This window comes from Gambusia affinis, linkage group LG19, assembly GCF_019740435.1.
Source record: "Gambusia affinis linkage group LG19, SWU_Gaff_1.0, whole genome shotgun sequence".
NCBI classification, from domain to species: domain Eukaryota; kingdom Metazoa; phylum Chordata; class Actinopteri; order Cyprinodontiformes; family Poeciliidae; genus Gambusia; species Gambusia affinis.
This window is the reverse complement of record NC_057886.1, coordinates 11354314-11368293: the sequence shown is the minus strand read 5'-3', so window position 1 is coordinate 11368293 and position 13980 is coordinate 11354314. Positions and strand designations below refer to the sequence as shown.

The 13980-nt window shown below is 36.9% G+C and overlaps 1 protein-coding gene across 1 annotated transcript in view; it reads left to right on the top strand.

The window, feature by feature from the left end:
* Window positions 1-467: 467 nt before the first annotated feature.
* LOC122822475 (brain-specific angiogenesis inhibitor 1-associated protein 2-like protein 1) overlaps window positions 468-13980 on the top strand; it is a 31111-nt gene continuing 17598 nt past the window's right edge. Inside the window, exons 1-5 of the mRNA XM_044101172.1 lie at window positions 468-827; window positions 3923-3998; window positions 4125-4211; window positions 10265-10326; window positions 12096-12167. Of these exons, the coding sequence (XP_043957107.1) occupies window positions 777-827; window positions 3923-3998; window positions 4125-4211; window positions 10265-10326; window positions 12096-12167 (348 nt within the window). The 5' untranslated portion in view covers window positions 468-776. The remainder of the gene's footprint in view (window positions 828-3922; window positions 3999-4124; window positions 4212-10264; window positions 10327-12095; window positions 12168-13980) is intronic.

Here is a 13980-nt window from a genome sequence, read left to right as displayed (position 1 = left end):
GTTTACTACTTCTGTGCAGCCTGTCGGATAAATAAAGCTATATGCAAACAATGGATGCAAAAATGTATCGAAAGCAAACAAAAATGTTACTAATGAAGCTAAGGCTAGCAATACTAAATCTATAGCTAATTGTTAAACTGATGATTGAGCAAAATAGTAAGATCAACTCAAGGTGTGGAAATCAGTCAAAAATATATCTACGATGGAGTCAAGTGCGTTTCAAGCTTAAATTACGTATGTCTTCCGACAAGGATAAATTAAAAATATATATAAATAAATACAAACCTTCCCCCGAAATTTTAAAGTGACATGGCTTTATTATAAAATTAAGAAGCATTTTCCAGTTAAAAGTTAAAATGTTAAATGACTGGCAATAAATAATCATTATGAAGTTTCATAAGATTCCTACAAAAACAGTTAAGGGTTAAAATAGACTAATAATACCTCCCTCCACAGGTCTCCTCCCCTTCTGTGAACTAACCACCTACAACAAGTTTGACAGCTCAGTCTTTTAGTACCGAGCAGCAGTGGTAACGACAGAAAAACCGCACTTTCTTTCACTGAAGACGGGTTTTGTCTTATTTTTACCGCTATGTGTGCGTTCGGCGTTTCCTGTGGGCTATGAGGGATTTTATACATCCGTAGGTTTTAGTCACTTCTCCCCCAGGGATTCCTTCTTTCCTTTTTTGGCTCGCGTTGGTGTAGAGTCTGAGAAATAAATTCGAGGACAACCTCTGCTTTTTTACATTTATCCGGGCGTAAAGAGGAGGATAAAGATGTCGAACAAGGTGGATGAGGCGAACAAGCTCACCGAAAGTACATACAAGGTAGGTGTATGGCTACTGGTTTAGACGGGAAGCTGGGAAGACAACAGGTGCGACCACGGGGGAGAAAATTCCTCCATACTTAAACAGACATGGAGCACAGCAAAGCTGAACAGGTGTTAACTAATTAAAAGCGTATTGGTCATTTTAAAAGCAACGTTTAATAAATTTGACATGGAAAGAGGTTATTGTTTTTTCTCCCATTGTAACATGGGAACTTGTATAGATTAAGATAAACTGTTATCTTAATCTATACAAGCTTCTACCATTGCTCTCAAATATTCTTAGCTTCCTTATCAGCCTGTTTGGCTCTGCATTTTTGAACTTACAGTTTTCCGACAGGTTCTGCCTGAGTTCAGAAAGCTAGTTTTTAGAGAGTTGAATCACTGGTTTTGAGGAACTAGCTCCACCCCGATTCTGTTGTTTCTTTAGAAAATGGTTACTTTTAAAGTTTCATCCTCATCTCAGCCAACATGTGGCTCTGACAATTGATTCATTTTGGATCTATATACAGCTTGTTTGTGTGGACTCCTCTAAATAAATCGGCGTGTAATTGAAAACATATTGTATTTACTGAAGTTATCCTAAGAAATAATTGTGTTTGACATAAAGGTAAATTGGTTTCTTCAACCAGTTTTAGAGTATAACGCTATTACAAAAAAAAACTTAGGTATACAGCAAAGTGTAATGTTACATGACACCAACCAAAAAATTAAAAATAAATAAATGTTTGCTCAGCAGATAATGGGTAACACAAAAAGCAACAAAAGAGCTGAAGAGGTTGTGATGGGTCCTAACACTTTAATGGAAAATTTAGTGAAAGGAAAAAGTGTGGCAGAAAAAAAGTTGAGTAAGCTATAGGATTATGCAGCAAAGCCCATACAAGGTGTTAGGAGAGTTTCCTGAGGTGTGAGCTGTAGCTGCGGTAAATGCTTTACCAGCCACCACACACAGGCATATATATATATAGGCCATGAGCTACAGAAGTCATCAAAATATAATTGTCTAACAAATCCATATCTTCTGAGTTTCAATTTGAGAATTAAATGATTGAAATAAACAAACTTTTCTGTTATTGTTTTAATTAATTGGGATGACACAGAATGCCTTGAGTACAAATGAGGCCTAAATGTGTTTCTTAATTTAAGCAGATTTCCTCAATATTAGGTCGAGAAAAAGCTTCGTAAAGTGGCCAACTGCTTTTGCCACTATGCATTTTGTCAGCCCAACTGGGTCCCATACTGTGAGCACAAAACCCACATACACGTGTTGACTGGGGATTAGCAGTGCAACCATTAACCTTGAGGTTTTCATGTAAAATTCCTTGTAAACATATTTTCTTTAAAGATTGTTACTGCGTCCATGTTTTTATTTCCAAAAGGCTTTATAATAATAATAATAATAACAATAATAAAGTTACCAGATTGCCACAAAAAAAAAACGGTAACAGTTTCCAGTTCTTGCACTCTGCATGCAACTCTCCACAGGTAGCCAAGTGAAGGACTATAAAGAGCTGAAGTGAGGGGGAAAAAGCAGACTCAAGGCTTTTCTTACAATACTTTAGTCCTTTTAAACAGCTTTTATTTGCCTGGCCTCTTGTTAGGACAGCCCCCGCAGCTCATTGAAGTGCTGAAATACAGGGGAAAGACTCCGGGTTTAATAATTTAGGTGCCTGTGTGTTTTGTGTGGTAAGATTATACAGCAAGCTCCTCAGCAGCCATCACCTTTTGTTCACAGTTAATGGTAACAAAGTGCTCATAACAGATATTGAGATTATCTGGTTTTGCTGTGAAATTAATTGAAGGTTCACACATTTCACAACATGTCAAAGTTTCTCACAGTAACAGCTTATCTTTCAATTAATTGATTTTAGAAATGTAAAAGCACAATTATATCGAGCTCATTAATTATATTGTGGCTTGTATAATCCCTCACATTTTCCATAATCTGAGTGATGCATCTTTATCTTAAATGCCATTTCCTGACTTTAAGGCATGAATCCAAATTGGGTGACTATTACATGACTCATGAAACATTGATTGCAGTGGGTGACTTGCTGCGCTTAACTGAGGTTTGATCATTTGTAGACATGGGTTTACAGATAAACTAGCATTTCATTTAACTAGCCTTAAGATAATATTTATTTGGTGCTATAGAGGTGAATTGAACTGAAATGAATTTCAAATGACTATTTTAACACAAAATACTTGAGTGCTATGGGGTACTGTTTGCTAGTAGTGTTTGAATCTATTCATAGAACAGTACATTAATTCATCCACAAACAAGTACATAAATTTGGGCTGCACGCCATCAAGAAAATAGCTAATTGTGATAAATAGTGTGTTGGTGATAATAATTACGATTGACCCACAGTTTCCTCCTGGCTCTTTACTCATTTCCCTTTGTTATAACGCCCACACCACTCAGTGAGGTATAGCATCTTGCCAATGATTCTATGGATCATTGAGAGCAAGGAATGTCATTTAAACAGGACATAAACATTGTTGTTATGATTCATTTGCTTTTCAAATATAATAACTTACCAAATATTGCATCCAGGTAGTTCTACATGATGGCAGAATTCCTCCTATTGACATTGGAACTATGATCCAATATCCACAATTGTGCACCCAAAAATCTGTAGATCAGTACATCCATCTACAACTCTGTCCATCCTTCCAATCATCCTGCTAAATATCCCCACCCATTCATTCTTTCAGTGAGCCATTCATTGATGCAGCCTTCTATCTTTTCAAACTTTGCTAAAACCAGTTAATCCTTTGGTCATGCTAAGCGACTTTTTAATCGGACACATATTTTAGTTTTCAATATAATTAGATATGACTGTCATTATTAAGTGTCAATATAAGCAGACACCTAATCTGGCCAGTGGAACAAGTTGGGCTGATCCAGACATGATTACTTTGCTGCATCTGGACCAAAAATAAAATAGCGAGATACAAGATATTTAACTGCCTTGCCAAATAAAAACCTGGATCTGCATTTAAACCTCAATTTTATGTGAGCTTCTTTACGTCCATCTCCTTTTGCTCATGTTTAATGACACTTTCTTTCTTATGGTCACTGTCTTCTTGCAGAATGTGATGGAACAGTTCAACCCAGGTCTTAGGAACCTGGTGAACCTAGGAAAGAGCTATGAGAAGTCTGTTAATGGTGAGTTGTTGTTTTCTTTACTGCTTTTTCAGGTACACTGATAAGCTATTGGGGATTTAAGAAAATGCAATACATCTACATCTTTTCTATGGCCTTCAACCACAAACATTTTTATAATTTCCCCAGCTATGTCCATGGCAGGAAAGATGTATTTTGATGCACTGTCTAAGATTGGAGAGAATGCTGCTGGATCTCTTGTCTCCAAAGATTTGGGTAAGTTTCTGTGTTGCTCTCCTCTGGGATTAACAGGGAAAATCTTTACACAGTGGAGATCTTTCTCTATCTACATCGCTCTCTATCTCTGACTCGCTGTTTTATTGCAGTTCTTTTAAGGCTCTTTAAAATCCTTAACAGGCAAAATTTGTTTTTGAATTTTTGTTTTGTCAAAAAGAGGGATGATGAAAAGTTTAAGACCATAGCCTCAAAAAAGGAGACATGCGTGATGGAAGTGTTTCCAGTAGATTTGTTGCAACAGTGCTTCAAATTGTGAAAGTGACTAGATGGATAGCCTTGAACTTACACTTTTTGTAAATCTCCTTTGCCATCGAAAACAAAACATTTTCAATGATTAACTGGAGCATTTTCTTGTTGAAATACCCAGTGATCACTGCACTGATGGTCACCTGCAGTCTGCTGCCGCAGCATCTCCACATATCCAGTTGCATTTTGACAACTCTACACAAACCACAGTCAGTTATTTCATTAAGATAAATGTTCCTGCACTGTGCCTAAAACTTCAGTGGGATCTTCTTGTCACACATAAAATGCTGGAAAGCTAAAGAAATAAGTCAAGTTTTTTTTTTTTCCCCTCACCATAGAATACAGCTTTCTTTCAATGTTGAAGTTAGGTGCTCCCTTGGAAAGTCCAAATTTGCACATTTGTGGAGTGGGAAGAGATGTGGCCTTTGTGGCCAGCATGATTGTATGCCTTAAATTTGGTTTCCGATTTGCCTGTGTTTTCACCAACAACTTTCTGGATACTCTGGATTTCGCATCAGGCGGCCATATTGACAAATCCAAAAACAAGAAGAAAGTTTTTAAGTTTGCAATTGAGAAGAAAATAAATCCATAGATGCTTGGTGTTAAAAATGTATGAGAATGTTCCATGCCATGGTAATTGCGCAGAGTCATTCTGTTTGCAAGATGCTGCTCACAGACCCCTTTGATTGTTGTGGAGGGGAGTAAAGCGTCTCCCATCCTCCATTAGCTTCTTTGCTTAGGTTGCAGAAGCAAGCCTAAGCAACGAACGCACAATGTTGGAGACATGGCACACACACACCACATGTGGAGCCTGTGGTGTGTGTTAATTAAAGTCAGGCTTCTGAGTGTGTGCAGGGGAAAATTAGTGTTCAAGGTGTTCATACTGAATATGTGTTTAAATGTGTTCCACTTTATAGGCACCATATTATTCATACAATTGAGCCTTTGTGAGTAAGAAGTTGTCATAGTGTTTTGAAATTCTTACTTTGAACATTTTTGACTAAGAGGTTGGCAAATATTTAAAGTATTTTCATTTATTTATTGTATATTTCAGGTCTTGTGTGTGTGTTAGATTTTACAGCGTTTCCTATAGTAAAAGGGTGTGGTAGGAATAGTATTAGTTAAAAGCTTGGCACACATGAGTCCAACAGAAGTGAAGCTGCACTACAGTGAAAGCACAGGATGAGTGATGCTTAATATTTAAGTTTATGACTGAGTGCGAAAGGTTTATGAGTAAACGGAGTTTGTTTAGTCTTCAGTTTGTTCCCGGTCAAATTCCCAAGCTTCACCTTTCCACTGGCTAATATGCAGCCAAACACGGCTGGGATCCTAACTCACTGTCACTAGTGACACAGTTTGATTTAGCCACTGTATGCCTCTCCTGTCTCCTGTGGTTTTAGAGCTAAACTGCTAATTAAATTCTGCAGCACATTGGGAAGAGCCACCTGTTGCTGTGCTGTTTCCTGACATAGTTAGGAAAAAAAGGTCTTTATGCTGTTACTTGGTTTATAGACTATTTTTTTCTTTCTGGATAGTTGCAGTTCTTGCTAGCTGCATTTATGCTACAGCATGGTTATAATTTCTTGCATTTGCCAGATTCTGTTTTGGAAAGAACAGAAGCATTTATTAATTTAGCACAAAAAAGTTAATATGAATCCTAGAACAGCTAATTAAAACACAAATGGTTTAAATTGATATCAAAAGTTGGATGTAATTGTTAGCATTTTAACACTGGTTTAAAGATGGTTTATGTGATTTTAAATTTGGATGTTTATTGAAATCTACCTGTGCATTGATGCATCATCTATTGATGTCAGCTGCTGAATTTTTATTTGAATTGTCCGCAACTTCTCACCAATTGTTGCCTCCAGTATTTTTAGAATTGGTTAATGTGTCACTCCACCAAACTTGGCTTAATGTTGAACAAGAATTGCAGCGACAGCTGGTGGAGAGTTACCAGCGAGCTGTTTTCTTCAGTTAGTCATTTCTCAGAAAGTGCAAGCGTGTATGTGTGCCTTACTTCTCAGCTTTAGTGTAAATCCCTCTTGCGGATTTACACTAGAATTGTATGCATATATTAATTTCGAAGTTGCTATTGAGAACTGCTGAAATTATTTCTTTTTAATGTCTTGAATAGTGATTGATTGAAGGAACATAAACTGCTCATTATTCATAAATACATAGCAAAAACAGATTTTATTTAGTAATGAGATGTTCAGATATGCAAATTTACCTTTTATATTTTAGAATAAAAAAATTACCAGATGCATGATCAACACATGGTCGGCTTACTAATTTCACTTGAAGGGTTAAAGTCACGTTTTATGTGTGGATAAACTCCAGGACCACAAAGAGAGTTATACTATACTGCCATAATGGATCATTTCTGTCTGTCATTATTTTTGGATTATTTAGGAAGGTGGTGAATAAACACAGAGTCGAATGTTATCTTATGATTGCCGACTGTAAAATCAGCCAGCAATTGTGATGTGGATGTGACGTCTTCAGACTCCTTAGAGCAGGAATGTATGTAAAGAAGAGAGTGTCGGCATTGTCATTAGGAACTTGCTCATGGATGTGGAGCAGCTGCCCTGTCAGAAACCCGAGCTCCACTGACACATAGCCAGAAACCAGACACTCTTGAAAGAAATTGTAGGACCTCTGCACCTTATCCTGCTACCTTCTTCCTTACAATTAGTCTACCCCCGATTCTTGTCACACCCAACATTTACATAATCATCTGACCTCTCCTAGGGCAGCAGAAAGTTGTTTAGAAATTAATTGAAATTTGGTTGTAGTTCCTTGGCAACCAACTCGGTTTTCAACTGTTCATCACTTACAAAATTCAGTAGATGTTGGGTTGTTTTATATTTAGTTATAAATGAATTGGATTGTTTTTCAATTCAACGTAATACCTTGTCCTCTTTGAAGGCTAACTACTTCTGTCAAAACCCAGTTCAGTTTCTATCAAAATGTTTGAACAATTTTGAAATTAAACCTAGACCGACTTTCTGCTTCACGTGAGTTTTTTTTATTTATTTATCTTTTAAATCAGTTTTCAGCTCACTGCTTTACCTTATTACATCAGTTTGTAGTTCTATCTAGTTGTGACAAAAAGTGTAATAAGATTCTCAATCAGTTAAAACACACGAGGTCCAATGTTTAAATAGTACCTGATACATTTTTACATAATCCTAACATGTTTGCATGGCGTGTCTACAGTCAAAAACAGTAGAACAGTTTCCCTTTTTGCATTCTAGTGGCTAAATGTCATCAAAATCAGGTGAAAGAAAGGAGGGAGTTTATTTATATGCAAGGATACTTGTTATTGTTGCTTTTACCTTTTACAGTGTTATCTGGATTTTCATCTAAAGTGCTGTTTGCACATATTGGTACTCTTGGTAAAGGTGTGTCTAAAGCATTAGACTAATCCTACATTACAGTAGCATAATGTCAGTGGCCAAAGTAGGAAATGGTTGCAGTTCAGTGTCTGAAAATGGAGAGCCCTGCTTAAGATTTCCTATAGTTATGAATGAATGTTTCCGTTTTATTAAATTTTTTGTTATGATTTTGCGTCTGGAAGTGAAACAGGACCACTTCTTCACAGATTCAGATTTTATGTTTCGTCATCCATTCATACAAAACATGGATGGATGGATGGATGGATGGATGGATGGATGGATGGATGGATGGATGGATGGATGGACTTGCTGTCCTCCTTGTCTTGTTTTAAACTTTCCAGTTACTGTGCTATAGATGTGAACAGAGTTTTCTTCCATCAGTTTCTTGAATTAGGATTATCTCCACACATCTGTCTTACTTGAATTACCTGTTTCCTTGTGTCTTGCTTCACATATTCCCCATGGAAGCAGAAACTAAAGACTAATTTAAAGCTAAAAATGTACCAGTTACATTTATCTTGTAGTTATTTTTATCAATATTTAAAAACGGGGCCTTGTTGGTTTAGCTAAAAACGATGATCTCATACGGAAAGATTTCCTTTCCGAGTGGAAGAATTATTACTTTGTGACACATTTTGGATTTTTTTTTTTATTTAACAACTTGTTCACTTCATTCATGAGAAACTAGATTTTTATCAAACTGCTCCACAAAGTCGAGCCCCGTTTTTACAGCCTGGGCAAACAAGCCTTCAGGAAACCTGTCTGAGCCATGTGGGTTTGTCACTCTCTGTATTTTCCGATGTTTTTGTTAGCTAATGGTGGTGGGTTGCTTTTGGCACCTTGTCATCATGACACACTTTTCACCCTCACAAACTCGCTGATTTGAACACACCTGTTTCCGGGCAACGTTTGGTGCCGATCGTGACAACAGTAAACAAATGAGTGACGCCCTCTGGAATGACATTGTTAGTGGCAATGACATTGCTGAAACCCTGAAACCAGGACATTTTTCTGCACTGTGAGTAATTTTAAACATTGAATGACACATCACTGCTTAGATTTACGACTCATCACTTGGACAACAGACTCTCGTGCTGTGCATAAAAATCCGTTTGTCTGGTATTTGACTCAAAACCGCACCTGCTCACATTTTTTGGTGAATTTTTATGTCAGGTGTATTCAGACTTTAGCAGTGATTTATTGCTGGTTTTGCTTTAAATCCATCAGAATTTATCATGTGGTATTGACTTTTCCTGTTCTTTTCTAACATTTGTCTCATCTAATTTCCTAACAATTTCCTTTCTCACCACATGCTTTGTTTTAACACTCTTTTTGATCCCTTTCTTACACTTTACTCCCCTAACATCTTAGCACAGCCTTTGCATTCCTGTCAGCTCCTGTTCTTTTAAAATCTCTTTTTATTTTCTACCAGACTGAACTTTGACAGTCAGTCCCACCATAAGGGAAAGTGGAGTGGGGTAGGTGTGGTATGACAGCTAAAGGAAGTGCACTGGATCGTTAAAACAGATGCAAGTCAGCAGGAAGGCTGCCTCGAACTACTCAAGGTGTTCATTGTTTAAAGTTGTCCAGGTCCTCTCTCACAAAAAGCACCATCAAAAAAACTGTTAAAGTGTAAAGTCAGCAAACATATAATGGTTTTACCTTTTAAACGTGATTTTTTTTTTAGACTGTAAAATTTAAGTGATATATCTTTTTGTGAACAGTTGCAAGTTTAGGTCATTGTCAGTCTGTTCATTCAGTTTGTATTTTGAATGTTATTTAGTCAAAAAGCTGTTTGTTCTCTAGTTAACAAGTTAGGTGTCTCATTTTTCTAGTTATTTATTTTTACTCAAAATATGTTATTCAATTCATTTTCAAAGGGGATAAAAAACACTACTGATTCATAAAAATCATAATGATGATTTAGTACTTGAATATTGTGTAATAATTACATTTTCAGATTAGGAACTGGGTGTGTTCAAATTTAGTCTTCTCACAATCCTAATTTAGTTGGCTTGACACATCACTTGCAACAACAAAAGGTGATAATTTGCTGGTGCTTTTTTAATTAAAGCTGTTTTGGATTATCTTTCCAGCAGATGGTTGACTTTTTCTGGTTGAGGCACATGTATCCCTTTCCTTTGATGTCAAACATAATGAGCCCTTACACCTTTGGGCTCATTGGTAGAAGATTTGTTGTTTTTTTTACAACTACAAGTTGCTCATTTCACTTTGGTGCATTACATTACCTTCTGTACATTGTTGTTATTGTACAGTGAGATTAATTAGGTTTTAGGTTGTAAAGCAGGAAGGACTGAATAAAAAAATCAAGCAGGAAGGGTGAGTCTCCTGACATTAACCTGTGTATTTATTTCCGTCTGGCAGGTGCAGTGCTGGTAGAAATCTCCGAGGTGCACAGGAAGGCTCATCTTGAGATGGAGGAAAATGTAAGTTCCACAGATGTTTCTACAGATTACCCGTTTAAATAGCTGCTGTTTGATCGCTCCTTGATTGTGTTACCTAACCCTAGTGCATTTTGTCACACACTCGCTCTGTAAACCTGTTGCTCGGTATATTTTCACAGCTACATGCTGTTTCTGACGCATTCGACCGATAGTTCTTTCTTCTACACCCATAAATAGAAATCACCTCGCCTCCTTCCCCACCTACATGTACAGTAGCCGCACGGGCAGCAGAAATGTAAAGTGATTTAACGACAAGGAGAGCTGTTTTTTTTTTTTTTCTTTGAGTACAAGGGCAAGTCTAAACAAGCTCTGGAAAAACATCAGCTGTAGCTGTTGCATTGAGATTCATTAAACTTGCATCTGCACATGCCCTGCTTCCCACTGACATATCCGAATGTGTCATGACTGATTCACCCCCTGGTGTTTTTCCGTAAGTTTGTCATTGTAATTCATCTCGCTTGGACCTAGTAGCATACATATTCATTTGAAACATCACTTTTCAACTATTCTTTGTCTTTGTGATTATGCATTTATCATTCGTCCATTGAAATACTTTCTGTGCTTTCTAATAAAAGAATTGTACAGAAATGTTATGCGATACAAAATAATGAGGATGAGTGATGGAAGAAAAAAAAAATTTTATTCTTTTGAGACTGAATTATGTTTTTATTATCTGTAAACTATAATCATTAAAATTTTAATAAATGCTGTCTTTATATATCGTCACTCAATAAATTGAGTTACAGTAACAAAACATTCCCACTATATCAAAAAGATTTTTTTATGTGAACCTGTGTTCATCTGAGTCAAATTACCAAAAAAAAAGGTTTAAAGTATCTTGTATTTAGATTCTTCAACCAAGATTTTCCATTACAAAAGACCTCATGTTTTCAGCCTAACATGTTTTTTTTTCATGTACCGGTAGATAGCCAAGACTGTAATGTAGACACATGAGTTTTAAACATCCTGCTGCTTCTAATTGTTTTATGCCAAAGTAATGTGTTACTTCAGATTTTAGTCAGTAACGTCTCCTGACTGTGTCACAATACGGGAAGACCATCAGGAAAATTTAAACGTAAAACTGTGACGCTATATAGCTGTGCATTGATGGTGATGTTTATAATATTATAGAACTGTGGGAATGTTAATTAGTGAGACTATCCTGTTTTCTTACGCTGTCATGTGACAGTTTTTTTCTTTATTAATAAACTGCACCAGTTTGAGTGTATCTCATTAAAAATAAACTTCAGGGCAGAAAAGATGTGATGCAGTCCTCTGAGACTGTGTTACCAGCAGAACCTGTGGGTGGGTTTTCTTCTTAATATTCTCCAGCTTGCAAGTTAAAGCCTCAGTTTAACTTGGAGAAAACCTTCTTGGTGCTTTGATGCTGCATGCTATGCATATGATAATGTTTCCCTGGGAGCTGTCGCTGCATCGCAACAAGGCCTCGATGAACACATTACAGATAAATGAGAGCTGCAGAGTAGGGGAGGATGGAATGGAGGACTATGGCATTCCCACGCTTTGTTTCTGACTCATTCATAAGCACAACCTTGGACTTGGCTCTCACCCCCACAGACACTCACCAATCTACTCCATAATGATCACTTTCCATTTTTCTCTGAGATTGACTGCACTTTCTGTTGTTGTTGTTGTTGTTGTTGACAGCAAAGTTGAAAAGTCAGTCCTTCATGCTTCTGTCAGCTTAATGATCAGCTTTCTTTTTTGTCCCCCATCCTCTTCACCTGAAGTTTAAGAGGTTCCACAGGGAGGTAATAGCAGAGCTGGAGAGGAAGACTGACATGGATGTCAAATACATGACAGTAAGTAGTTTCTGTGTATATGTGCAAGTCATAACGTGGATGCAGCTTCATTCCTTCTTGCAACCTTACACACTTTTATGTAGAAGTATATTATTGTGATTTGCATAGTGGCAAAATGGAGGATAGATAAACATAATGTAATGGGGGGGATTTCAAATTTCTGATAATGGAGATCAAGGACAGGATGAGCAGCTAAAGAGGATTAATAAATGATGCGAGGGTTTTAGTCGCCACCATAATCTGATCACATGTAGCAATTCCTAGCAATAATTATGACTGCAGGGAGGATAATTAATTCAAAGTGGGTTATCTCAGGCACAAAACACAAAAGATAAATGAGATTCCATTTATCCAGCAGCAAAACAAGTCCTGTCTGTCTAACATATTTGTAGCCAGTTAATAAGAACCAGGAGCAAACATTAACACGGCATCAAAATGCCAACGTATTGTTGAAAATAAAAGCTGGAAACCTCACTGAAAGCGAAGAATAATGAAATCAATAAACCGATGTGACCTGGTTAATTAGTCGGGTTATTTTGTTTGGCAGTAGCTGCAGTGAGCCGTTTATTCTCAGGACAGTCACTCTAGCTTTTATAGTCTGTTAAAAAAAAGTTTTGGGAAGCACTATGTTAAAATTGTGACTTTTTAAAACCCTGGGAAACGACTTTTTGAAACCAACCAAATGTTTGGTAAAAATCAGAAATAAAAGCATGTTTTTGGAAAAAAATCAAAAATAAAACAACAATAATGAACACTTATAAACTGGGAAACAAATTTGGACTGGAAGTTGGTCACTATATGTATAACAAAGTCAAACTGTAATGCTTTGTGACACTTAATCTTGTTTACCTGGAAGTAGGCCTGGGAGGATATAGTCTGACATTGGGAGGTTAACAAGGAGGATGCTAATTTAATTAACTATATGGGTTAGTCGACTCAGTAGCAAGCTTCCAGCAGATGAATTATTCTCCCAATAGGCACGCTAGTAGCTTGTTGCAAATAAAAACGGTGCTACTTTAAAGAAGCAACAGTTGTGGAGATTTTGTGGATAACAGAATTCAGCTCCTGTTTCAACACGGGGAAAACCTTTGGGGATTCACCATTATCCCATTATGACTATGTAGGTTTGAGCTGATTTATAGAGCAAAGCTTTGTGTTGCTGTGATTTTAAAGACACTAATACCATTTAAAAGCAAACCATTACAGAAGAATCAGTCTCCTTACTTTTAACCGACTTAAACAAAAATAGTATCCATGATTTGTTCTGATTTGTGCCGCAAAGGTTTTTCTTTGTACAACCAGAATTTTGAAGGGTTTTAAAAGATTATAGTTCATCCAAAGGTTTTAGCCACTCATGGAGATCAACAAATGTTAATGTGTTTGATATATTCTAAAATATGGTGGCACAAGTAAAACGTTTTACTGGACAAACAGAGCACAAATCATTAATCCCATTTTTGTTTGAGTTGGTGAATGTGAAGGAGTCTGGATCACCTTTGAAGACCTACCCTTTAAACCTTAACGAATATCTTTGAAGTGATGGTGGCACAAAGAAAAATCGTTGTTACACACATCTAACTCAAATGTTTAACTTGCTAGAATTGGAGAATCTGGCAGAGACTCTAGTTCACTCCGGTAAAGGAGACTGAAAGCTCACAGCAACATGTGGGGAAAAGGACCGGAAAATGTCACCATCTCTTGCATTTCATTCAAAGTAATATTAAGTATATGAATGGAACAACATGCTACTTTAGCGCTCTGAAAGTTTTGACTTTAGGGTTAAGACTGGCCCACACCTATTTAGAAGCAAAAT